Source organism: Lissotriton vulgaris, chromosome 3_1, assembly GCF_964263255.1.
Source record: "Lissotriton vulgaris chromosome 3_1, aLisVul1.2, whole genome shotgun sequence".
Taxonomy (NCBI): Eukaryota; Metazoa; Chordata; class Amphibia; order Caudata; family Salamandridae; genus Lissotriton; species Lissotriton vulgaris.
In genome coordinates this window covers 910481258-910506075 of record NC_141689.1, presented here as the reverse complement: position 1 = coordinate 910506075, position 24818 = coordinate 910481258, and the positions used below count along the sequence as shown (strand labels likewise).

Genomic DNA, 24818 nt, shown 5'->3' with positions numbered 1-24818 from the left:
TCATTAACAGAGTATGGGGATGATGGTGGCAGTGTTAAGGGGACTGGCGCTGTTCCTGCATCATCCGTAGCAGCTATGGTTCCTGTGACAGTTGTGTGGTTAGACTTCTTCCCAAATTCAGAATGACTCAGCTTTACTTTAGTTAATTCCACCCTCTTGCGTCTCTTTTTAGTTGGTGGTGGGCCATAAATTTTATGTTGTATGGGCTTCATAGTCTTACCTCTTACTATCTTGCCTGGCCTAGGTGTTGGTGAGATCATCACCTTTGATGCACTGGATGTACCAGAAGAATCATGAGGTGTGATACCGACATCAGTTTGATTAGGGCCAGTAGGGGGTGCTAGACATTCCCTGAGCAAAAGGGGCACACTGTCCGCAAGAGAGATGTCATCAGTAATGTCGGGACAGAAGTCATTATCAAGGTTGACAACGGGGATTGGCTCTGACAAAGTCCTGTTCTTGATGCGTTCTATTGAACGGCGGCGGTCTGCCTTCCGTTCTGCTAAAGATGTTTCCTTTGAACCTTCGGAAACTGTTTTAGTGAAGTAGTTGTCCAGGGTTCTATTCTGCAAACCCCCTACTTTGTCGGGCGCAGCAGTTGCTGGACTTAAGACGGTGGTAGACATGGGGAACCAAAATAATCCCGGGCTGGAAAGTGAATAATGCAACTTTCGCTCGAACAGGGGGTCGGCCCAGTCCAGTCTCCTCAGGCCTCTGAGGGCCTAAGAGGGCCCGCCCTTTGCCCGGGCTTCGCCCAGCATCCCGCTCGCGTCCCACGAGTCGGTGACAACGTCGTATTTATGCGCCTCCTGGCACTACGAGGTGACGCGGACCCCAGTAGGGCTTATGGGTGATGTGGTCCTGCCCCTCGCCGGTCTCCACTCGGCGGCTCCCGCTCCAGTTGGACAAAGAGTGGCGGAGCGGCGGGAGACTGGAGGGCGGGTCCGCAACAGGCAACAAAGTTCAGTGGTGAGTTGTGGGAGCAAAACGGCAGCAACACAGGCAGTTTTAGGATCCCACTTACAATGGTGGCAACGTCGTATTTATGCGCCTCCTGGCGCTACGAGGTGACGCGGACCCCAGTAGGGCTTATGGGTGATGTGGTCCTGCCCCTCGCCGGTCTCCACTCGGCGGCTCCCGCTCCAGTTGGACAAAGAGCGGCGGAGCGGTGGGAGACTGGCAGGCGGGTCCGCAACAGGCAACAAAGTTCAGTGGTGAGTTGTGGGAGCAAAACGGCAGCAACACAGGCAGTCTTAGGATCTGTTGGAGCCACAGTAAAGCAGAACTGTTCAACATAAGATATCCTCCTTTCAAAGGAGGGTGGAGTTTGTAAGGTAATAAAAATCAAGATGTGTTGCACATCATACCTGTTAACAGTAGGGTTATACATTTTTTTAAACAAATCTAACTAACATTTCACATGAAGTTCAAACTTTTGAAGAGCATAGCTTATGAGAAACAGTAGGCTCCTATTTTAATGGCTTAGGAAAGGTTTTTAGTAAAGTTTGACAATGAATAGACAGGGTAGGAGGAAGTACTTTACAACTAATCCTAACCCCTGTTATAATTATAATGACTTGTGCAATTGTGCTGTTTCTTTTCTTAAAATGCTGTGAGAGTTTGTTTAACAAGCGTGAAAAGAAAGGGATTAATTTGTTGTTGTTGTAGTACTTTATTCAATAGCAAGGTATCATAAAAGTAAATACATCATAATGTGAATTAAAATACGATTACATCATAAAAAGAATAAAAGTTGCTAAAAAAGTGTTCAGATATTATTTTGAAGAAGGGGAGACTGGGGGAGCTTGAGATGGAGAACCTCAGGGATTATGTTTACAACCAGTTAAAGATGTTGGAGGGGGGTTAAAAATGAATTAATAATAACTAGTTGAATGATTTCCTGACTAATAAACTTAATAATGGATTTAAGTGAATATTCAATATTCAGAAGGGATTATATTTTTGTGCAACAAAAAATATTGAGGATTAATGATTTCTATGTTGGAGCCAATACATCATTATTGAATTAGTTTGTATGCTGGTAAAGCAAATTTAAAATGAAATTTTGAAGTGTGTTTATTAACATGATTTAGTTATGCCACATTTTGGTGAAAACACCATTTTGGATAAAATGGATGCTGTTTCAGTCTCTGTTTTTTACCCCTGCATTCACCCCCTCTGATCTGGTTCCCCTGAGTATTAGCTCTCCCCAAGTTCTCTGTGAAAGAGCACACAGCTGGTGTAATGTTTTTTTAACAGTTATGAATACAAAGGCGTATTAATTAAACTTTTAGTGTACTAGATAAGTTGCAACATTCAAGATTTCTTCCACCGTGTTTTTGTAGTTCAGTTCAGTTTTGCACGTTCATAAATCGTCTTTGTTAAATGTTGCATATTTTGTTCAAAATATCTCTGGATGTCAGTAAAATGGAAAAGCAGGCTGCTTTCTTAGAAATGGAATAGTGCTAACGAATAATGCCATTGATGTGAATTCTTCTGATTTGCCAAAGAATTGTTACATGAGATCATGCCATGCTGAATCTGTGCTTTATTATGCAAGAATTGTGTATAAGAACCCCTATCGATTTCAGGGATGCTGTCCATCCTATTCTTGATTTTGCTGCTCATTTACTCCTTAGAATGATTTCTGATGTTTGACTACTCTGTATTAACTTTGCACTTTGAGCCTTCATGTCATTTATTCTGTACTGATTGATTTTGAGACTTCTGTCATAAAACCCTTCAACTTTTTCTCTGATCTAGAACCCACTTATTGAGTTGTCCTATTTTCTCATTTTGATACTCTTCTAAATTGTTGTTGGGTGGGATGCCTTTTTATGCATGTATTTCCAGTGGGAGAACTGTATTAGGAAAACGTTTGATTTTTTAAATTCTGGCAGTGCAAATATACTGGATTATGGTTTTGCTCCCACGTCTGTGATGTAAACATGAATTTGCATGGATAGTAAAATGAAACAAATATGAACAATGAAGAAAACATTTTTCTAAATTGTCTTAATTACATTAACTATTTAAGGCTTATTTTCCATCTACGAAGAACATTCTTCTATTCCGTCAATCTAGTTAAAATTGTCACCACTTTACGAACCTAAATGCAACTATCAACTGCTGAATGCCATTTAGTTACATTTAGTTAAGCATCTAGAGAAACACTTCACCCTGTGCACAGTTTTGCATTATTGACTACCAGCAAAAAGTTGTCTTTTGTTAAAATCTACAAATTGTACAGTGGTTGGAAAAATAAGCAGCATAGTTCCATGGACCACAATTGTAGGCATGGAACAACTATGGATTCAACTGAGAAACCCTTGCTTTTTTATATACATGTTATGTAGTATATTTTTGGAGGGTGCATGATTTATAGTTCTTACCTCCAGTGGGTAAAGTGCAGTGATGTCAACCTCGGCTAAATTCCAGTGGTTGGTCATTCCATGCTCCATTTTCCAGATCTCTTCATAGAAGCCATTAGTATCTCTGGTATACAGCGTGAATACATGACCGCTCATCCGCTCCAGTTGGTAGTAGAAAGACAAGCAGCCAGACATAGGGGTATTTGTCAGGGGCGAGACCAGCTGAGCTACTTCTTGAAAGTGTTTAACATAAACAGAGTCCACATACATGTAGTGTCCTACACAAAAAGAGATTTGGACATAAATAGATGATGGTGTTAGAAGTCAAATTTACATTTGCTCGAAACATAGAGTTAATACTAGAAAATTAAGTATATATTTGCACCATGTCCAAGTAGGGACCCTTCCTTCTAGTCAGGATAAGGGAGTTACACACCCAGATAATGCCTGCTCTCCCCCTTGGTAGCTTGGCATGAGCAGACATGCTTACCTCAGAGGGAATGTGTAAAGTATTTGTACCTAACACACACAGTTACACAGTGCGACCACCACACTAGTTTAGAAAGATAAGCAATATTTATCAAACTCAGACAAGACAAAAAACCGACTAAAATCAAACACAAAGTAATCAGAATATACAGTTTGCCAAAGGGGTCCTGTAAAACGGTAAGAGGGAGTTCAGGTGTGTGTAAGGTGTATGGGTATTCACTGCAGAGGGAGTTTTATGTATAACATGAGGACCACAAGAGTCCATAGGGAGATATTGTCGGTTCCTTCACTAGTGCTCAATATGCGGCCTCCTGGTTGTTTACGACAAGACCAACAACTCCTGAGGGGCCCTCTCCATAGCAGAGATCTGGAGGCCACAAGGATTCCCGTCTGCTCCAACACATGATGGGACCCACGGTCCAGTGCCCCTGGTTTTGCCATACAACCAGAGGCGTGTCTCCAGGCTCCCAACCAAGGACAATGGCCTCACTCGCCCCTGCACCTGGCCTTGGCTCGGGGATACTGGGGCAAGGGTCACACAGCTGTTGCCTCTCATGGCAGGTTGGGCAGCTGACAATGTCTTTTTATCTGGTGGGCTGCTGCAGACTCTTTGTGGCTTCCGGGCAGCAACAAAACATGGCTGGTCTGCATGCACTTGGGCAGCGGAGCGCCGGAGGAACCAGGCAATGTGGGAGACTCGCTTGTCAATCTCAAGTGCCCTGTGATCAGCAGAGGAGTGGTCATGCGATGAGCCAAGATCTTCCCCAATCTTTCAGCCTTACAATACAGCATGGATTGCACTGTGCCTTGGGTTGCCCGCAGCGGGTGGGGGGAAGGCAGGCCCAGTAACCAGGTCAAGAGTGCCCCGTAGATGTTAGCGATGAAAGCACAAGAAATACTTTGATGTCCCTGAGTCTTCCACAACAGGAAGCAAGCTCACACAAACCCTTGGAGAATTTCTTTAAGCAGAAAACCACAGCGGGCCCACAGATAGAGAAGTAGCAACTACAGGTAACCCAACAAAGCAACACACAGCAAAGGGGCAGTACTTCTCCTGGTAGCTCTTTAGCTCTTCTTCTTGGCAGGGTCCTCTTAGGTCCGGAAGTGATCTGAAGTTCTGGGGCTTTTGGTCCAATACTTAAAAACTATTTTCTGTTTCGAGAGTCTCTGAGCTCAGTACAAACCAGTTCTGTCCTCCCTTGCCCAGCTTCACTACAGGAGGTGGAGACAGCATTGTGCAGAGCAGACACAGCTAGTGCTAGTGAAAGCACCTCCCACCACTCTATATGCAGAAAGGGCTATTCAGCCTGGCTATGGGTCACCCAGGAAAGGCACCTCAAACCCCCTTGTGACTGACTAGAGCGAATGCACATTCCCAGCTCCTATCACTCCAAAACCAGACAGTAAATACACAATGAGGCAGGTACACAGGATGGTTAAACAAGAAAATGCCCACCTTCTAAAAGTGGCATTTTCAAACACACAGTTTAAAAACCACCTTTACTAAAAGGTGGGTGATTAAATTCTGAGTTTACAGAGCCTAAACACCAAACCTTTAGCTATTCCCAATCGAAAGTTACGCGTGTAAAATGTTACAAGGCAGCTCCAATGAGAGCTTGTCTTTGCAATAGTGAAAAATGAAATGCACAGTATTTCACTATCAGGACATGTAACGCACACTGTTACATGTCCTACCTTTAACATACACTGCACCCTGCCCAGGGTGGTACCTTGGGCTTCCCTTAGGGGTGATTAACATGTAGCAAAGGGAAAAGTTAGGCCTGGAAAGTGGGCGCACTTGCCAAGTTGACATGGCAGTTAAAAATGCAGGAAGTGGCCGGTCTGAGTTACATTTGAAAACGGCTACTTGTGTGTGTGGCACAACCAATGCTTGAGGCCCACTAGTAGCTTTTGAGTTACAGGCTCTGGCAACCTCGGTGCACTTTACTAGGGATTTACCAGTAAATCAAATATGCCAATCATGAATAACCAATCATAATTACAATTTACACAGGGAGCGCTTGAACTTTGACACTGATCAGCACTGGCAAAGTGCCCAAAGCATCTGAGCCAGCAAAAACAAAATCCAGCACACAGTCAAAAATGCAGGTGTAGAGGCAAAGAAGTCAGGGGAAACCACGCCAAGAATGTCATGTCTAACTCATTTCTTAAACATTTTTGAAGCATTTTAATGAAAAGAAAGGGGCCCATTACGATGTTGGGCGTATTGCCACCGACAGGCTGTTGGTTGCAGTCCGCCCGACCTCGTAAGCAGAGGTCCGACCTCCAATTACAATGCAGGCTGGGGGAAAGACCGATGCCTTCCAGATGATCTGAGATCCCGTTGGGGCGTGGGTCAGACACATAATCCACAAATGGCAGCAGTGCCTGCTCAGGCACCACCATCAAGATTATGATGTCCATTACTGACATCCTTTCCATGTCGGTCTTTCCGACATGGAAAAGTTGTCGGAAAGTGACTTTTGAACCGTCCCCCTGTGGCTTCTTTTATGAGGCCTGGGGCCAGATTTGGTGCCCCTCAAGCATCCATGCCCTGTGTGGCAGGCATTGCATGGGCCATGGATATTTTAAAAGTGCTTTTTTTCTATTGCGGCTAGTACTGCAGCCCGCAGCACAAGCCACAATAGGAAATATATAGTTTCCCACCACCGTGAAGGCTGTCACATCATAATCACGGAAGTGGGACCCTTGACTCCTTACCAGGCAGTACCTTTCCGCTACTGTGCTGGTCAGACGCTCGTCTGACCAACATTGTAATAGGGTCCAAAGTGTCAACAGTACAACAACTTCAAAAGGTCACATTGAGTAGTGGGTTCCAATTCTCTGTTATAATAAAGTATACTGACAGCATGACTTGATTTTTTGTTCATCAGATCTTTCGCTACAAAATATAATTTAATACCTTCTAATGTAAATGTGTGTTCTAGGTCTACGTTTTTGTGCATTTCGCTAATTAGGCATAAATTCAAATGGAAAGTGAGAGGCTATTAGAAATGATATCCACACTCTTTAGGCCGATTCCCTTCATTCTAGACTGAGAAACGTCATTCTCCCCAATTCTTTTTTGATCTGATATTGTGGTTCAATTCTGCACTGAATTACCTTATTATATCAAACCCAGCTTTTTATTGAAAAGAAAATGACTGTTACCCTATTAAAAGCTGAACATCATTATACTTGTCTTCAAAATCAATCAATCAATCAGAGTACTTGTAAAGTGCGCTACTTACCCGTGAGGGTCTCAAGGCGCTGAGGGGTGGGGGTACCGCTACTGCTCAAAGAGCCAGGTCTTGAGGAGTCTTCTGAAGGCGAGTAGGTCTTGGGTCTGTCGTAGGTGGGTAGGGAGGGTGTTCCAGGTCTTGGGGGCGAGGTAGGAGAAGGATCTGCCGCTGGAGGTTGTTCGTTGGATGGAGGAACAGCAGCGAGGACGAGTCTGGCGGAGCGGAGCTGGCGGTGGGGGGGTAGAAGCTGAGTCTGCTGTTTAGGTAGGCTGGTCCGGCGTTGTGGAGTGCTTTGTGTGCGTGGGTGAGGAGCTGGAAGGTGATCCTCTTATCGATGGGGAGCCAGTGTAGGTCTCTCAGGTGGGGGGTGATGTGGCTGCGGTGGGGGAGGTTGACGATCAGACAGGCGGAGGCGTTTTGGATGCGTTGTAGTCGTCGTAGGTGTTTGGCGGGGATCCCTGCGTAGAGTGCGTTGCCGTAGTCAAGTCTGCTGCTGACGAGGGCCTGTGTCACCGTTCTTCTTGTTTCGGTCGGGATCCAATTGCAGATCCTGCGGAGCATGCGGATGGTGTTGTAGCAGGAGGAGGAGATGGCGTTGACCTGTTTAGACATGGAGAGGGAGGAGTCGAGGATGAATCCTAGGTTGCGTGCATGGTCGGTGGGTGTCTGTGCAGTTCCCAGTGCGGTCGGCCACCAGGAGTCGTCCCAGGCTGACGGGGTGGGTCTGAGGATGAGTACCTCCGTCTTGTCCGAGTTCAGCTTCAGACGGCTGTTCCTCATCCAGTCGCGGCCTTCATTTCCCTGTGGAGGTTAGTTTTGGCGGTGTGCTGGTCCTTGATGAGGGAGAGGATGAGCTGTGTGTTGTCGGCGTAGGAGATGATGTTGAGGTCGTGTTGGCGAGCCACTTGTGTGAGGGTGGCCATGTAGACGTTAAACAGCGTCGGGCTGAGGGATGAGCCCTGGGGGACGCCGCAGATGAAATCGGTAGCCTCGGATCGGAAGGGCGGGAGGCGTAATTCATAGTTTCATTACTGGAATATTTTACAATGCCATTTAACTGCTTACCAAAGCTTTACCTAGCTATTCTCTGCCAAATCATACCATTATTACGACCCTCCTGCAGCCACATTAGTTTATCATTTATATCAAATGAACCTTGTAAGTACACGTTGGATGTACTCTCATTTAACCATATAACAAAGTATTTGGGTTTTTTCAATTCGTGCCTACAGATCTTTTATCTATTGCCAATCACAATAAGATGGTCCTTTTGGGGGGGTTTCATTTTTTGATGTACACTATGAGAAGGAAAGTGCTAAATCTGTCATATGAATTGTAAGTTGTTGATTTTGGAATCCATGCACATTTGTTACTTATGTTTGACTGCTGTGTGCTCTATGCCTTTATGTCCACTTTCAATTCCGAACTAACACTTCCACCCGCATCTTGTTTTTATGATGAGATGGAAAACAATCTATATTATTATATTGCTCTTTATCATTTTCTCTTATTTTGCAATGTTTTAGCTGTAACCACAGTTAAATATTAGCATTGGGGGACAGAGCTTGTCCAGTCCTAGATGGAGGCGTTCTATTGGATCTCTGTGGCAGCCCGGTCTCGGGCCGGTAAAGTATCACAGAGAAATAGGGACGGGCCTCACTGCTGGTGGGGTTTGTAACTGTCATGTCGGCTCCTAAATATAATGCTATAAAAAAATTGCATCCAAAATATAGACCGCAGAGTTATTGTGAAAGTAAGTATAAACAGGTAAGTACACATTTACTCTATGCACTATATATCATCAATGTACACAAATGTGGAGTTAAGAATAATAAATCTATACCTATCTATATATCTCTGTGTACCTTCACAATATTAGCAATATATTATCAAGGTACATAGATGTGATTTCAAGAATAGTAAATATAACTATACATACTTACCTTCACTATATTTTAGTACTCAATATTTTATCTACAAAAGTTTTGCAACACAATATTTGTATAGTCGATATTCTGGCATTCAAACACTGGTGGGTTTTACAGTGGGAACAACAGTGTGCGGAGCTGGGATCCCCTGGCCCCAAACAATGTTGGAGACGCATAACTTTGCTGAGATTTGGACATCCAGGGTCTGCAAGATGGTGGTGACTGCTTGATGGGCCTTTTGTTCCTGGACTAGAATTTCAGTTTCTCTTGAGCATTCATCTTCAGTTACTTTTTCTCTTCAAAGAAATTTGACTAAGCCAACTCTTTGTGTTCGGTCTAACCCCAAAGGTGAGTGGTCTGGTCAGAAACGAAGGTGCTTCCAGATGTAGCCCTGAATATCTTGACCCCCCACACTCGTTAGGCAGGCTGCTGATTCAAATCCTATTGCATTTCATTATATGTTTACTCTTTCAAATGTTGTGGTATCATGATGTGTTTTCCAAGTCCTCTTGCTTCAGTTGCAATTCCGAATTCTGTTCCTGGAGGTTTTGTATAGTTCCCCATATATTATGTTGTTCTTCTGACCTCTCATCTACCTTCTTTTCCAGATTGGCTACTCGTGATTTAAGTATTTCTATGTCATTTATGATTTCCTGGAAGTATGATTTATATTTGCCCTAAACATACTCACCTATATTTTTATGTCCGTTAGGAACTGTTGCATAAAGTCTGGGGTGATGTCCACTCTTTTGTTATTTTCAGGTTGTTTTCCGAGTTAAGGCTTTGATGATGTTGTTTTATGAGTTCTCTTTCTTTCTCCACTTGTTTCCTTGCAGGTAGGTCTTTCGTGGATGGTTCTTGCGTACCGTTGCCAGACGGCATGTTTCTGCAAGGCAGGTACCAGTCTGCTAGCACCCAATAGAAAATCACATGGGATTTTCAAAATTAATCTTTCTTGCAGTGAGGTAATGAACGCCTTTTGCAGGAATCACAGATTTTAATTTTGAAGTGAGCAGGCCAGCCATGGTTGTTTGTCCACATGCAAATTCAAGCACTCTGGTTACACTAGGGCTGTCCAACTACAAGAGAGGTTGATGTCTTAAATACCTCATCTGTTTCATATTTTTGTAACTCACCTATCTAGGCTGGCACTCTTTGCGCCATGTATGTGCATGTGCCTTGACAGGCCACAGACCAATTTCAACAAGCATTGGCAAAGGCAATAGCTCAGCCCTTTAAAACCAAGAATTACAGGCTTTGCCAATGCATTTTTATAGGTATGACACTGCTATCATCTGGGTCGGCCAGATTTTAATTTGATTGGGACATTATACTTTTTAATCAGTATACATGTTTATTTATGTTCTCTCCCCAGAAAATTCTAGGGTTCTGGAAATCACCAGAGGTAAGTGATATGGTTACTCCAGCAGTCACCGCAAAACACTGACTGGTTTTATACGTATCTAGGAATCTAGTTGAAAAGTTACTTTTAGTTTTGATGAAAATGTGGAAAATCCACAAACACTGAAACATGTTGACTTTACTTAATGTGGTATGCTTATTTTCCAGTTGTATTAGTTACACTGGGTCACACAGAGCACATGACATGAATGTAGTCATTGACATATAGTTTAGCATAGTCATTAGATTGTTCTAGTACCCCATGCACACATGAGCTACCTGATACTATCTGCTTGGTAGGGAAAATTTGGATAGGATTGACAGTATTTAGGTAACAGACCACTGAACTAGGAAAGACAGGCAAAGCAATAGGAGGAAAAAGTATTGAAATAATCGGTCTTCACCCCAATACTGACAGCAATGATGAGTAGCTCAGGGTGGCTGTATAGCTACTGTACATCCTTCCATTTGAGGTCATCGTGAAGTATTCTCTCATAAGACTGTCTTACTTTTTGTATGTCCTTGCTTGAGTATTAGGAAAAAGGCATTTATAAGCATCCATATTTGAAAGGTAAAGTTATTGTACACTTACTTCTTGGGAAAAAGAGTGGCACTAAGTACTGGAAACTTATAAACCTAGGGACGTATGCAATGATAGTTTTGAAAGTGAATTTTTTTCATTCTACTCTTTCAATGTTGAGGCTTTCCACTAGATTTGCTTTTGAGGCCTAATTAGTTTAACTGCACTTCTGAGATACTCCAGAAGTAAGATTAACCCAAAAACAGCAAAGACAATGCAAAAGAGAGACTTTTAGACAATAAAAATTAGAAACACTGGCAAATGATCATGCAGTAAGATAAAACGATGGAACTGCTTCAACAACTGACAATGATAAAACATTAATATGCAGTTTAATAATGATATCGAGAGCAGTGTGAACACATTGTTAAACAATTGTTAACGTTTTCTTACAATTCTAATGCCACTCTTACCCATTTTGCTGTTCAGAGTGTGATCTCTTGGAAGTACTGACTGGGAGTTTCGGATGTTCCCTCCACCTACAAACCAGTTAACATTGGGGTTCCAGCGGTTCATGTAGCCACATAGATGGTTCTCTTCAAAGTCACACTCTGTAATGAGATGTTCAAAGGATGTCAAGAAGTGCATCACTCTTTAACACAAAATGAAAGGGAGCTCTACCCTGCAAGCCCCAAGAAAGAAAACAAATCCACAAAGTTAGAAAGTGGTGAAGATCTAGAGGACAAATCCCCATGGACTAATAAGATTAGCACTAGCCATAGACAACAAGAGAAAGTTTACATTTAGAGATATGATTCAAAATGCAACAACACACTTCTCAGCTTAGTGCGTGATATGCTATATGAAGTGGGGAACATTATACCAAGTGCCTCCTAAAATGTGATTGCCTCCCTTATACCTGATTTAATGCCCATTAGTTAAATTCATTCCATGTAAGTAACTACAAAAGTGGAGAGTGTAGGACAGATTGAACCTAGAATGGTGTCCCCTGAACACTGAGTCTTTCAAGTTCTTTGGAAATGCTCCAGTTGGGTTATCTCCTCAATGTACCAGTGGAGAATTCCATGACCTAATATTTCAGCTTTCAAGCAGTTGATTGTAAAATGCTCAAGATAGACAAGGGTTTAGGAATTTGAGTTGAGGTGATAAGATGCCTGATTATTAGAGAAGATGTTCCACCAGTAAAAAGGACTTTTATGCACCAATGCTTTAAATAGAGTGGTTAGCCCTTTGTGTTGGTCTCCATTGCCAGGTACAGAAGACGCATCATTGCGCAACAGAATTGTTGCACGAGTTTGAGATCATCAGTCACCCTGACAGCCTAGTTTTGTAGCCTTTGAAACTTAAATACAGCCGGAAGTGGGCTTTATCGGCAAAGTAAGTTACCATTAACACATATTTGGGATACTGAAGCTCAAGTCAGGACTATTCAACATTCATTGCCAACTGAAGATAGAAATGTGTAACTTTAATCACGTCAGCAAGTTGTTTGTCCTTGGGGAGAGCTTCATCTCTCAAAAATCCAAATCTCTTTACTGCTAAAGATGATGTACAATTGGGACACATATATTCTGCCTGGGCAAACGGCTAAACGGGCATCCGGTGGGAACAACACTATGATTACTAGTGTGTCTGTCTTTGCCCCGTTTAGTGACAACATAGTTCAGAGCTTTTAAATGTGTCCTCACTTCAGAGGAACACTATAAGTGCAAAACTGCTGCTCTTGTCACGTGGTCGCTAGGGTCAATGAATTCCTAAGAATTTCTCAACCATATGGGAATATCTGCTGTAATATGTATGCATTATCACCACAGGTAAAGACACTTGGTAGTAATTATCACAGGTGGTCATTACAGAAATTACAGAAGGCCTCATATTCTGCTACTGGTATTAACCACTATGCGGACAATAATCTAAGACAAAAAAAATGCACACTTTCTTATAATGGAAACTACGTTTCAAGAGTAGTTTTTGCTTCCAACTTGATATTATGGGCGAACAGTCGGGGGCTATCTACACCACTTACAGCTGGGATATTAACTTGCAACTATACATTATGGGTATTTGTGAGAAATGCATTGTGGGTGTTTGCAAATCACCATCTTGTTATGAATGCAAGTGTTCCGCATTTGCATCTCATTTCCCTGACAGCTCATTTGACACTCTACGTGGAATGGCCACAACTACTTCTCAAAGGGGAATTTAAAGCTGAAGATCTTCTGAAAAAGTTGCATAATAGTGGCACACAACCCTTGCACTTAGACAATTATTTATTTGTGAGGCACATTTTGATACTGCATGCTTGATGGCTAAGTCATACTTTAAATTGTGAATATGCCATCATATATAATGATAGTGCAGGGGAAACAAAGAGGTATACATATTGGGATAATAACGTATGACAAACGTTTCCCATCTAGAGGGAGAAGACTATCAGTGCTCTTGTGCAATTAAATCATGAATATCACACATCTGGTCAAGGTAAAGTTAGGCTGATTGGTAGACCTGACATCATTGGCGTGAGTCTCCCTTCCATTTTTTGACGGATTGCCTCATCTGTTTTGTTATGTTTTTGCTGGTTGTATATTTTGGGCCCTGTGCCACTGCTAATCAGTGCCACAGTGCAAGTGCTCCCTATGTTAAATTGATGTACTAATTGGTTATTCCATGATTGGCTTACTTGAGCTACTGTCAGCCCCTAGTACAGTGCACCATGTGTGCCCAGGGCTTGTAGATCAAATGCTGCTGGTGGGGTTGCTGCGCTGGTTGTGCCACCCACAGAGTCAGCTTGTAAAGTAGGCCTGCCATTGCAAGACCTGAGTGTAGTCTGTGACTACCATGTCGACTTGGCCAAGGGCACCCTCTTGCCAGTCCCACAACCTTCCCTTTGCTTCATATTAGACACCCCTATGGTAGGCCCAGGGGCAGGGTGCATTGTAAGTATAAGGTAGAACATGCTCTGATGTGTGTAGCATGTCCTAATAGTGAATTACAGCTATTTTCGTTTTTCACTATTGAAGGCTACCTGTTCTAATAGGCCAGAATGAGCAGTTAAGATTGTTACATTCCTACAATCCTAACTGACTCAGGGAACATGGTAGAAATTCGAATTTAGTTGCCTGAACTCAGAATAATAAAATACATCTTTTAGTAAAGTTTATTTTAATATTCTGTGTTTGCCAAATACCACTTTTAGAAAGCAGGTATTTGCTTGCCTAACCATTTGAGCCCACCTCTGCTGACTTGTCTATTCCTTGTCTGGGCTTGTGTGTGACAGGGCTGGGGAAATTCCAGGAGACAGTCTGGGACAGCCCCGTGGTGAATAGGGAGATTTACATCCAGATGGGAGGGGGAGAGTGCACCTGGGACCTAAATAGGGCTGGGCCTTCCCTCTACAATGCTGGCGCCACCCCCTGTGGCTTGTCTGATGTCTCTGCCCTGCACTGTGAAAGAAGAAGGGGAATCATGTCAACAGAGTGCTCCAGAGCTGTATCTTCCCTCCCCTGTGCTGGCTCCACCTCCTGTGGGGCGTCTGATGTTTCTGCCCTGCACAGTGAAAGGAAGAGAAGAGTCATGTAAACACAGTGCGCAGGAACTGGTTTGAACTAGTCAGAGGCCTCTATGCCTTCAGAGAACAAAGGATTTGGGGGTATAAATATTGGGACCCAGTCCCACAGACTTTAGATCACTTCTGGAACAAGAAACCTTTCTGCCAAGGAGAAGAACCAAGGAACCTGCAGGAGTTTGGACTGTCCCTCTCCCAGTGTGCTGTTTGCTGGGTTGGCCTGCAGTGGTTGCTTCATTGCCAAGGGAAAGGAGAAGGAACTTTTAAGGACTTTCATTTATCTACAGAATGTTCTCCAAGGGCTTGAACTGTGCTTGCCTCCTGCTGAAGTCTCAGGGCCAAAAGACTTCACCTCCAGCTCCCTCCTGAATTTCCTTGCTGGGAATTCTGACTCCAGTCACTTGTGTGACGCTGGGAGCTGGAAGCGCGACGCATCGAGAAGAAGCTTGTCGCCGCCACAGCTGAAATCGTCGCAACGCCGGAGAAGCGAGCTTTCGTCGCATCTCCCTGGAAGCGTGTGTCCATCGAAGCTGTCTGTTGTGGCATTGCCGGAGAAGCGCGACGCATCGAGAGAGCCGTCATCGCATCACCAGAGAAGCGCGTCGCAGGGCCTGTCACGACTCCAAAGTACAGAGTCATCGCAAGGCAGCCAGGGCGTCATCGCATCGTTATTGCATCGCCGCATCAAGGACGCCATCTTCTCACATCGCAACTGGATCATCACATGGCATCAAGGCGCCATCTTGCGCACAGCAACGGCCCCGCAGAACGAGAACCTATACATCACCTCCGCACCGGTAAGAAGCACGACGCATCCCCTACTCTGCACAAGCATTGAGGCACGACGCATCATCTCCCCCGGATCACGGAACTGACGCATCTCCCCTTTTGCGAGCCTTTTGTTTACTTTGCTTCACGCATCCAGGTACTTTGTTGAGAACTTTGCCGCATTTATCATCAACTTGAACTAAGCAACTTGAATCATCTTTTAAGCAATCTTAAGTGTAGTATTGTGGATGTTTGTCGTTTGTGGTCTTGTGTTTAAGTCTATATAAAGAATATTTATTTTATATAAAACCTGTGTTGTGTCCATCTGTAGTGTTACCACTGTATTACTGTGTATATTCACAAACGCTTAACACACTGCCTCTGAGATAAGCCTGTCTGCTCGTGCCAAGCTACCAAGGGGGTGAGCAGGGGTTATTAAGGAGTGTAATCCCCTTATCCTGACTTAGAAGTAAGGGTCCCTATTTGGACAAAGGTGATAACCATTGCCAACTAGAGACCCCCAGATCTAACACTGATGGAAAAATTGATCTTAATGTACAGTTTCGCAAACATGTCTGGGTCAGGAAAGCGGCAAGGGTGCCAAGGGACCGAAAGCAAACAAAGAACATGGTCCCTCTCGTTTCTGGCATAGAGTAGCCCATCCACCACTGGGCCCCGGTGCTACTGCACCTGCTCCACTATTAATAGTTATGCCCTCCACGAAGCCTGGGAGAAAGACTAGGGGCAGCTGTTTCATAAGATGTCAAGTATAAGGGGCTGACAACTGCAGGGATCTTCCAAATAGATACATCTGGGAAAGATTACATACTTTGCTACACTGCCTGCAGAATTTTCATTGCAATGAACAAAGACCGACTAGCGAACACAAAATGTGTTATATTGGCTTGCTCTCAGAGCAAATTCCAATGCAAACGTGCCCCAAGCAACGTTGCATAATTATATAATTTGGCTCCTGGATGTAAATGAAAGTGGTTATAACGCCCAGCAGATACATTTTTATTTTTCCACTTAATACATAGTAATCAAGGCTTGTCATAAACTAAGTGTGGTAACATTTTGTTTCCACTGGAGTCCCCTATTAAATAACTATTTGCTCTGGTTTAAAAGTGAAAATAGGTCATACTCACGTATGCAATATCCAGTGGTTACTTTAATTTCATAAATTGCAATGCTAGCAACGGGGCCATCTCCAAGAACACCTTCTAAAAGTATCTGCAAAAATCAATAAAACAAAGAGAGTGAATTACACTGGATAACTGCTGGAAAGCACAACAATACAGCCCTTGCCCACTTGGAAACTCTTTCCGGGGCACGACGCGGCTGCGTGAGACATGTTTTGAATGGGGGTTTCTGTCTTCCATTAATGAAAGCATGCCCTGTTGGAAGGCGCTCGCCTCTGCAGCCCATGTATACACGAGGCAGGATATTGGCTCGACTAATGCATCAATATTTGTATTCCTTAAAGTCGGAGTTTTATCGCCGAAGTAAGACAGCCGGCAAAGTGCCAATGTACATTAACAACGGACGCCACCTGACACTTTGTTAGATGAAAATCCATTCATCAAATGCATCCTCCAGACCGCTGACTCCATTTCTATGACTGCTTTTCTCGAGTCTGGCTTCTCTAGTTTAAACATCACAAAACAGGCACCTTGTTGAGTGTGTGTGGCTCGTGCCAGCATTCAGAGAAGCAGCCAACCCCAGCAACATCCACACATTGGAAAGTCTCTAGCTTGCAAAATAAATGTTCCAAATGCACCAGTGCATATGTTCGCTTTAGTAATAGAGTGTTAGTGCACGGAGTCCAGTGTGGAGGGGGGTGAGAGCCATGCCAGATCTTAGGAAATCCAATGGACATGTGGAGTGGTGTGGCTCACTGGTTAGAGGTGGCAGACCCGGGAGCAGAGGACGGCCCGGGACCAGGGTTCAATTCCCAAAGCGGCAGGGTTGTGGACCAGGGTCAGCGGACTCGATAATTCTTGCCTCTGTGCCTACTCTAACCAGGGATCACACTTGGCAACTCTGGGCATTAGCTTGCCTCATCTCCACAACGGCCCCCCGCATACGCCGGGGATGCCTGGTTTCACCTTGGAGATACCCAGTAGGGACCATCTCACAGGTTCCCCAGCGGTCTACAATGCGGAGATACCCCATGTTGGGTGATTCAGGTGCTTTACAAGACATCCTTACATTACATGTACACTGCTTCTAGTGAATCCACTGTATATAAATGCGTCTTTTGGCGGCATCCAGAAGAAAGGTCATTAAATCCTTGAACTACTCTGGGCTCCGTGGGGCATATTTACAATCCCCTATCGCCACCACAACGTCACTTTTCACAACGTTGTGGTGGCAATAGGGCTTCACTTTATTTACAAGGCAGCGCTAAGCCACTTAATGTGGCTTATCGCCGCCTTGTGAATAAGGCAATAGGGTGAAAGGGGGGGTGAAGCAATCGGTGTTGCAGTGTGCGTTCCACCGAAACACCCATTGATTTTGATGCTGCCCCATTTTTACGAGGATGGCATAAATATGGGGCAGTGCCAAAATTAAGACCAGGAAAAACTTGGGCTTACCTTGGCGCAATGAGGAGAAATGCTTAATTTATCCACGTTTTTGCTGTTCCCTTGTGTGCTGCATTGTGCAGCACACATAAAAACAGCAAAACGCCATGAATGATTGTGTATGTGCAGGAAGATGTCCCTTTCTGCACATAAGCAAGTAAAAAAAAAAGTAAATTTTGGTATTCTATGTGTGCTGCATTAAGCAGCACACATAGAAGTTACAAAACACTATTTAAAGATCATTTATGTGCAAGAAGCGACACCTTCCTGTTACCTCCTGTAAGTCCTACACAAAGGAATTCCTGAGAGCTGGTCAGAGGCCCTGCCCCCTATCTACACTACTCTGCAAACATGACTACTACTTTAACCCCTTCCATGCTGCCGTCGGCCATTGGCCGACGGCAGCACTACCTCGCTGGTGCTGCCGTCGGCCAATGGCCGACGCGGCCCGCCCGTTTTTTAAAACGGCCGCACAGCCGCGAAATCGCAGAAGCAGCCAATGGGTTAAGAACCATCAAAAATGAACTGAAAAATCCAAAGGTTCCAGGGACATTAAAGTTAGGAATTAACATTTAAAAAAGCTTAGAAGAAATTCACTGAAAAAACCAACGGTTACAGGGACGTTATATTTAGGAAATATAATTTTTGAAACCTTAGAAATTCACAAAAAAACAAAGGTTACAGGTACATTATAGTAAGGCTGACATTTCACTCATACAAAGCCAGAGAGTCTCAGCAGTTATAGTTAGCTGAGTTCACTATATATATGTGTGTGTATATATATACATATATATATATATATATATATATATATATATATATATATATATATATATATATATATATATATATGTGTGTGTGTGTGTGTGTGTGTATATATATATATATATATATACATATATATATATATACACACATATATATATATATATATCCACACACACATATATATATATATATATATATCCACACACACACACACACACATATATATATATATATATATATATATATATATATATATATATATATATATATATATATATATATATATATATATATATATATATATATATATATATATATATCCAATTCAGGGCAGGGTTGCACCGCTTGGAGGAAGCCACTCGAAGACACAATCTGTTTTCAAAATTTACTGGCAGCCTGCAAACACAGACAACAACGGGCTCTGTCATCAAAGTTTCTTACGCTGGACGCGTTTCGGGAGCCTCATGTCCCTTCTTCTGCAGCGTTAATGTCGGCAGGTAATGTATGCACAGTTTTAAACATCCGCACCTTCAATTATAAACCCACCCCTAGGCGTGGTTCTTCTGCAAGGCATCTTGGCTCTTGTAGTGCGGCACTGTTTTTATCCTCAGTGGGCTTGCATTACATTCCCAGATTCGCCAGTGGTAATCCCAAGTGGGTAGATGAAGGAAACCTGCGTTTCCATGCTCCGCTTTATGGCTGTCAGTGAAACAGTGAAACATGAGCAGGCGTTTCCTGCACACGCCTGCCCGCTCCTCGATCCAGTTCACAGCACACCTGTGTGAGATGGGACCCGCTCTCAAACAATGGGCGGTGGGCCTCGCTCCACGACCGTGGCCGGCCGGCCGGTATATATCCAATTCAGGGCAGGGTTGCACCGCTTGGAGGAAGCCACTCGAAGACACAATCTGTTTTCAAAATTTACTGGCAGCCTGCAAACACAGACAACAACGGGCTCTGTCATCAAAGTTTCTTACGCTGGACGCGTTTCGGGAGCCCCATGTCCCTTATTCTGCAGCGTTAATGTCGGCAGGTAATGTATGCACAGTTTTAAACATCCGCACCTTCAATTATAAACCCGCCCTTAGGCGTGGTTCTTCTGCAAGGCATCTTGGCTCTTGTAGTGCGGCACTGTTTTTATCCTCAGTGGGCTTGCATTACATTTCCAGATTCGCCAGTGGTAATCCCAAGTGGGTAGATGAAGGAAACCCGCGTTTCCATGCTCCGCTTTATGGCTGTCAGTGAAACATGAGCAGGCGTTTACTGTAGCACGCGAAGTGATTTTGGACAGGTCCTAGCTGATATGCGTATGCGGACCAAGAGTATGAATTGATTCCCTGTACGTGGGCAAATATACTTATCGCCATTGACAGAGTGAATTGCTTACAAGGCTGACATTCATGTGAAATGTAACATGTCTAGTGATACGTTGATTTAACGACAAAGAGATTTTTTGATCCGTGCTACAAGATACTTCAAATTTTTGTTGAATGACTTGAAGAATTATTTACTGTGGCTATTTAGAAGAATTTGAAGCTCGAGGGCCCTGAAGAAGTCTATATGTCAGAGACTGACAGGATGAAACACATGTTGGCTGTGTTTGAGAATTACATTGGATGAAGGAATAAAGAGAAGAATAATTGGAAGATATTGACTCTGATTCAATAATTCTGAGTGCTTGGTGGAAATTTTGGAACAAGCGAGACACACACTGAACAGCTTGAACACCTGCTTTTATTCAATTAAGCCCTGCCCCAACAGGCTTCTGGGCATTCTGGTCTTTGCAGTGCTCTCTCTGTCAATCCCCAGTGGGTATCAGCGTGTGCTCGCAGATAATGTAAAAATAAAAACCCCACAGTGGGCGGCATTGGTTACTGCTGCAAGTCCGTTCTGCCATTGTCACCATCACAGGAGGACAATTCACCAAGTCTAGTCACCACGTTATCGTGGTTCTTCATCCGCTTGATGGGCGGTGGGCCGATCCCACGACCGAAGCCAGCGGTAAAAAATCCCAAAAAGAGAGAAGCTCATTCGGGAAAGGCCTAAATGGTGAAACCCATCTCGTACCTGGAATGCAGCGGGTTGTGCAATAAATCAATGTCCTGCTTTCCTTCGCCAATCACGTTTCGGGCTGGCACGCCCTTGTTCACTGGCAACAAGCAAGATGGAAACTGAAAAGCTTGAGCACCTGCTTTTATTCAATTATGCCACACCCCAACAGGATTCCGGGCATTCTGGTCTTTGCAGTGCTCACTCTGTCCACCATGGAGGCCTTTCCTGAATGAGCTTCTCTCTTTGTTGTATATATATATATATATATATATATATATATATATATATATATATATATATATATATATATATATATATACACACCACCTCCTCGGGAACCAAGAAGAAGAAGCCACTCAGGGGAAACAGCGGAGACAGCTTTAATCTGCAGGTAAACCAATCCTTCAGGGCGAATGCATTTCGGGGTTGTATGTTGCCTTCATCAGCGCCAGATGGTTCAAGCAGGAAACGGGCCAATGATGGGTTTAAAATACCGTGTGCCCCTCCTGCTGAGTGTCAGTAGTCTCCACCCCCCGGAAGTGAATGTTCACAAAGTCCGAATTGGTACACGTAGGACGCCCAATGCCACATCACTACAAGTCCCAGCATACATTGCATTGGCTTGGTCGGACCCCGGGGGTGGTTAAAAAACCAATGAAGCAGGAAACTGTCACTGACGCAAAATTAAAGGCCTCCTCTGCTCCCCTTAACCGCACCAACCTCCTTGTCCTGTAGTAGCGAATTTGGCAGGAGCAAGTCCGGAAATCCAGCTCGCCCGACGTGGCGTGAAAATCACCCAACACTGCTATTTCACTTTGTCCAAGTCTGGAGGCGAGCCCCAAGCATCCCAGAAACCTGGGCCGAGACAAAGTCTGCAGGGCAGAAGCCAGTAACCAGGGGCCAGCTTTGCAGTGCGGGAGCCTCTCAATGCGCGAATCTGGCTGTCGCGCTATTTGAATGCACACCACCTCCTCGGGAACCAAGAAGAAGAAGCCACTCAGGGGAAACAGCGGAGACAGCTTTAATCTGCAGGTAAACCAATCCTTCAGGGCGAATGCATTTCGGCGTTGTATGTTGCCTTCATCAGCGCCAGATGGTTCAAGCAGGAAACGGGCCAATGATGGGTTTAAAATACCGTTTGCCCCTCCTGCTGAGTGTCAGTAGTCTCCACCCCCCGGAAGTGAATGTTCACAAAGTCCGAATTGGTACACGTAGGACGCCCAATGCCACATCACTACAAGTCCCAGCATACATTGCATTGGCTTGGTCGGACCCCGGGGGTGGTTAAAAAACCAATGAAGCAGGAAACTGTCACTGACGCAAAATTAAAGGCCTCCTCTGCTCCCCTTAACCGCACCAACCTCCTTGTCCTGTAGTAGCGAATTTGGCAGGAGCAAGTCCGGAAATCCAGCTCGCCCGACGTGGAGTGAAAATCACCCAACACTGCTATTTCACTATGTCCAAGTCTGGAGGCGAGCCCCAAGCATCCCAGAAACCTGGGCCGAGACAAAGTCTGCAGGGCAGAAGCCAGTAACCAGGGGCCAGCTTTGCAGTGCGGGAGCCTCTCAATGCGCGAATCTGGCTGTCGCGCTATTTGAATGCACACCACCTCCTCGGGAACCAAGAAGAAGAAGCCACTCAGGGGAAACAGCGGAGACAGCTTTAATCTGCAGGTAAACCAATCCTTCAGGGCGAATGCATTTCGGCGTTGTATGTTGCCTTCATCAGCGCCAGATGGTTCAAGCAGGAAACGGGCCAATGATGGGTTTAAAATACCGTGTGCCCCTCCTGCTGAGTGTCAGTAGTCTCCACCCCCCGGAAGTGAATGTTCACAAAGTCCGAATTGGTACACGTAGGACGCCCAATGCCACATCACTACAAGTCCCAGCATACATTGCATTAGCTTGGTCGGACCCCGGGGGTGGTTAAAAAACCAATGAAGCAGGAAACTGTCACTGACGCAAAATTAAAGGCCTCCTCTGCTCCCCTTAACCGCACCAACCTCCTTGTCCTGTAGTAGCGAATTTGGCAGGAGCAAGTCCGGAAATCCAGCTCGTCCGACGTGGCGTGAAAATCACCCAACACTGCTATTTCACTATGTCCAAGTCTGGAGGCGAGCCCCAAGCATCCCAGAAACCTGGGCCGAGACAAAGTCTGCAGGGCAGAAGCCAGTAACCAGGGGCCATCTTTGCAGTGCGGGAGCCTCTCAATGCGCGAATCTGGCTGTCGCGCTATTTGAATGCACACCACCTCCTCGGGAACCAAGAAGAAGAAGCCACTCAGGGGAAACAGCGGAGACAGCTTTAATCTGCAGGTAAACCAATCCTTCAGGGCGAATGCATTTCGGCGTTGTATGTTGCCTTCATCAGCGCCAGATGGTTCAAGCAGGAAATGGGCCAATGATGGGTTTAAAATACCATGTGCCCCTCCTGCTGAGTGTCAGTAGTCTCCACCCCCCGGAAGTGAATGTTCACAAAGTCCGAATTGGTACACGTAGGACGCCCAATGCCACATCACTACAAGTCCCAGCATACATTGCATTGGCTTGGTCGGACCCCGGGGGTGGTTAAAAAACCAATGAAGCAGGAAACTGTCACTGACGCAAAATTAAAGGCCTCCTCTGCTCCCCTTAACCGCACCAACCTCCTTGTCCTGTAGTAGCGAATTTGGCAGGTGCAAGTCCGGAAATCCAGCTCGCCCGACGTGGCGTGAAAATCACCCAACACTGCTATTTCACTATGTCCAAGTCTGGAGGCGAGCCCCAAGCATCCCAGAAACCTGGGCCGAGACAAAGTCTGCAGGGCAGAAGCCAGTAACCAGGGGCCAGCTTTGCAGTGCGGGAGCCTCTCAATGCGCGAATCTGGCTGTCGCGCTATTTGAATGCACACCACCTCCTCGGGAACCAAGAAGAAGAAGCCACTCAGGGGAAACAGCGGAGACAGCTTTAATCTGCAGGTAAACCAATCCTTCAGGGCGAATGCATTTCGGCGTTGTATGTTGCCTTTATCAGCGCCAGATGGTTCAAGCAGGAAACGGGCCAATGATGGGTTTAAAATACCGTGTGCCCCTCCTGCTGAGTGTCAGTAGTCTCCACCCCCCGGAAGTGAATGTTCACAAAGTCCGAATTGGTACACGTAGGACGCCCAATGCCACATCACTACAAGTCCCAGCATACATTGCATTGGCTTGGTCGGACCCCGGGGGTGGTTAAAAAACCAATGAAGCAGGAAACTGTCACTGACGCAAAATTAAAGTGCCTCCTCTGCTCCCCTTAACCGCACCAACCTCCTTGTCCTGTAGTAGCGAATTTGGCAGGAGCAAGTCCGGAAATCCAGCTCGCCTGACGTGGCGTGAAAATCACCCAACACTGCTATTTCACTATGTCCAAGTCTGGAGGCGAGCCCCAAGCATCCCAGAAACCTGGGCCGAGACAAAGTCTGCAGGGCAGAAGCCAGTAACCAGGGGCCAGCTTTGCAGTGCGGGAGCCTCTCAATGCGCGAATCTGGCTGTCGCGCTATTTGAATGCACACCACCTCCTCGGGAACCAAGAAGAAGAAGCCACTCAGGGGAAACAGCGGAGACAGTTTTAATCTGCAGGTAAACCAATCCTTCAGGGCGAATGCATTTCGGCGTTGTATGTTGCCTTCATCAGCGCCAGATGGTTCAAGCAGGAAACGGGCCAATGATGGGTTTAAAATACCGTGTGCCCACCCTGCTGAGTGTCAGTAGTCTCCACCCCCCGGAAGTGAATGTTCACAAAGTCCGAATTGGTACACGTAGGACGCCCAATGCCACATCACTACAAGTCCCAGCATACATTGCATTGGCTTGGTCGGACCCCGGGGGTGGTTAAAAAACCAATGAAGCAGGAAACTGTCACTGACGCAAAATTAAAGGCCTCCTCTGCTCCCCTTAACCGCACCAACCTCCTTGTCCTGTAGTAGCGAATTTGGCAGGAGCAAGTCCGGAAATCCAGCTCGCCCGACGTGGCGTGAAAATCACCCAACACTGCTATTTCACTATGTCCAAGTCTGGAGGCGAGCCCCAAGCATCCCAGAATATATATATATATATATATATATATTCACTGAAAAAACCATAGGTTTCA

The 24818-nt window shown here is 45.0% G+C and overlaps 1 protein-coding gene across 1 annotated transcript in view; it reads right to left on the bottom strand.

The window, feature by feature from the left end:
* Positions 1–24818, bottom strand: part of MAMDC2 (MAM domain containing 2) — a 523202-nt gene that overhangs the window by 220354 nt on the left and 278030 nt on the right. Inside the window, exons 4-6 of the mRNA XM_086961252.1 lie at positions 16454–16538; positions 11425–11562; positions 3393–3649 (exon numbers count right to left, since the gene is read on the bottom strand). Coding sequence (XP_086817378.1) covers positions 3393–3649; positions 11425–11562; positions 16454–16538 — 480 coding nt within the window. The remainder of the gene's footprint in view (positions 1–3392; positions 3650–11424; positions 11563–16453; positions 16539–24818) is intronic.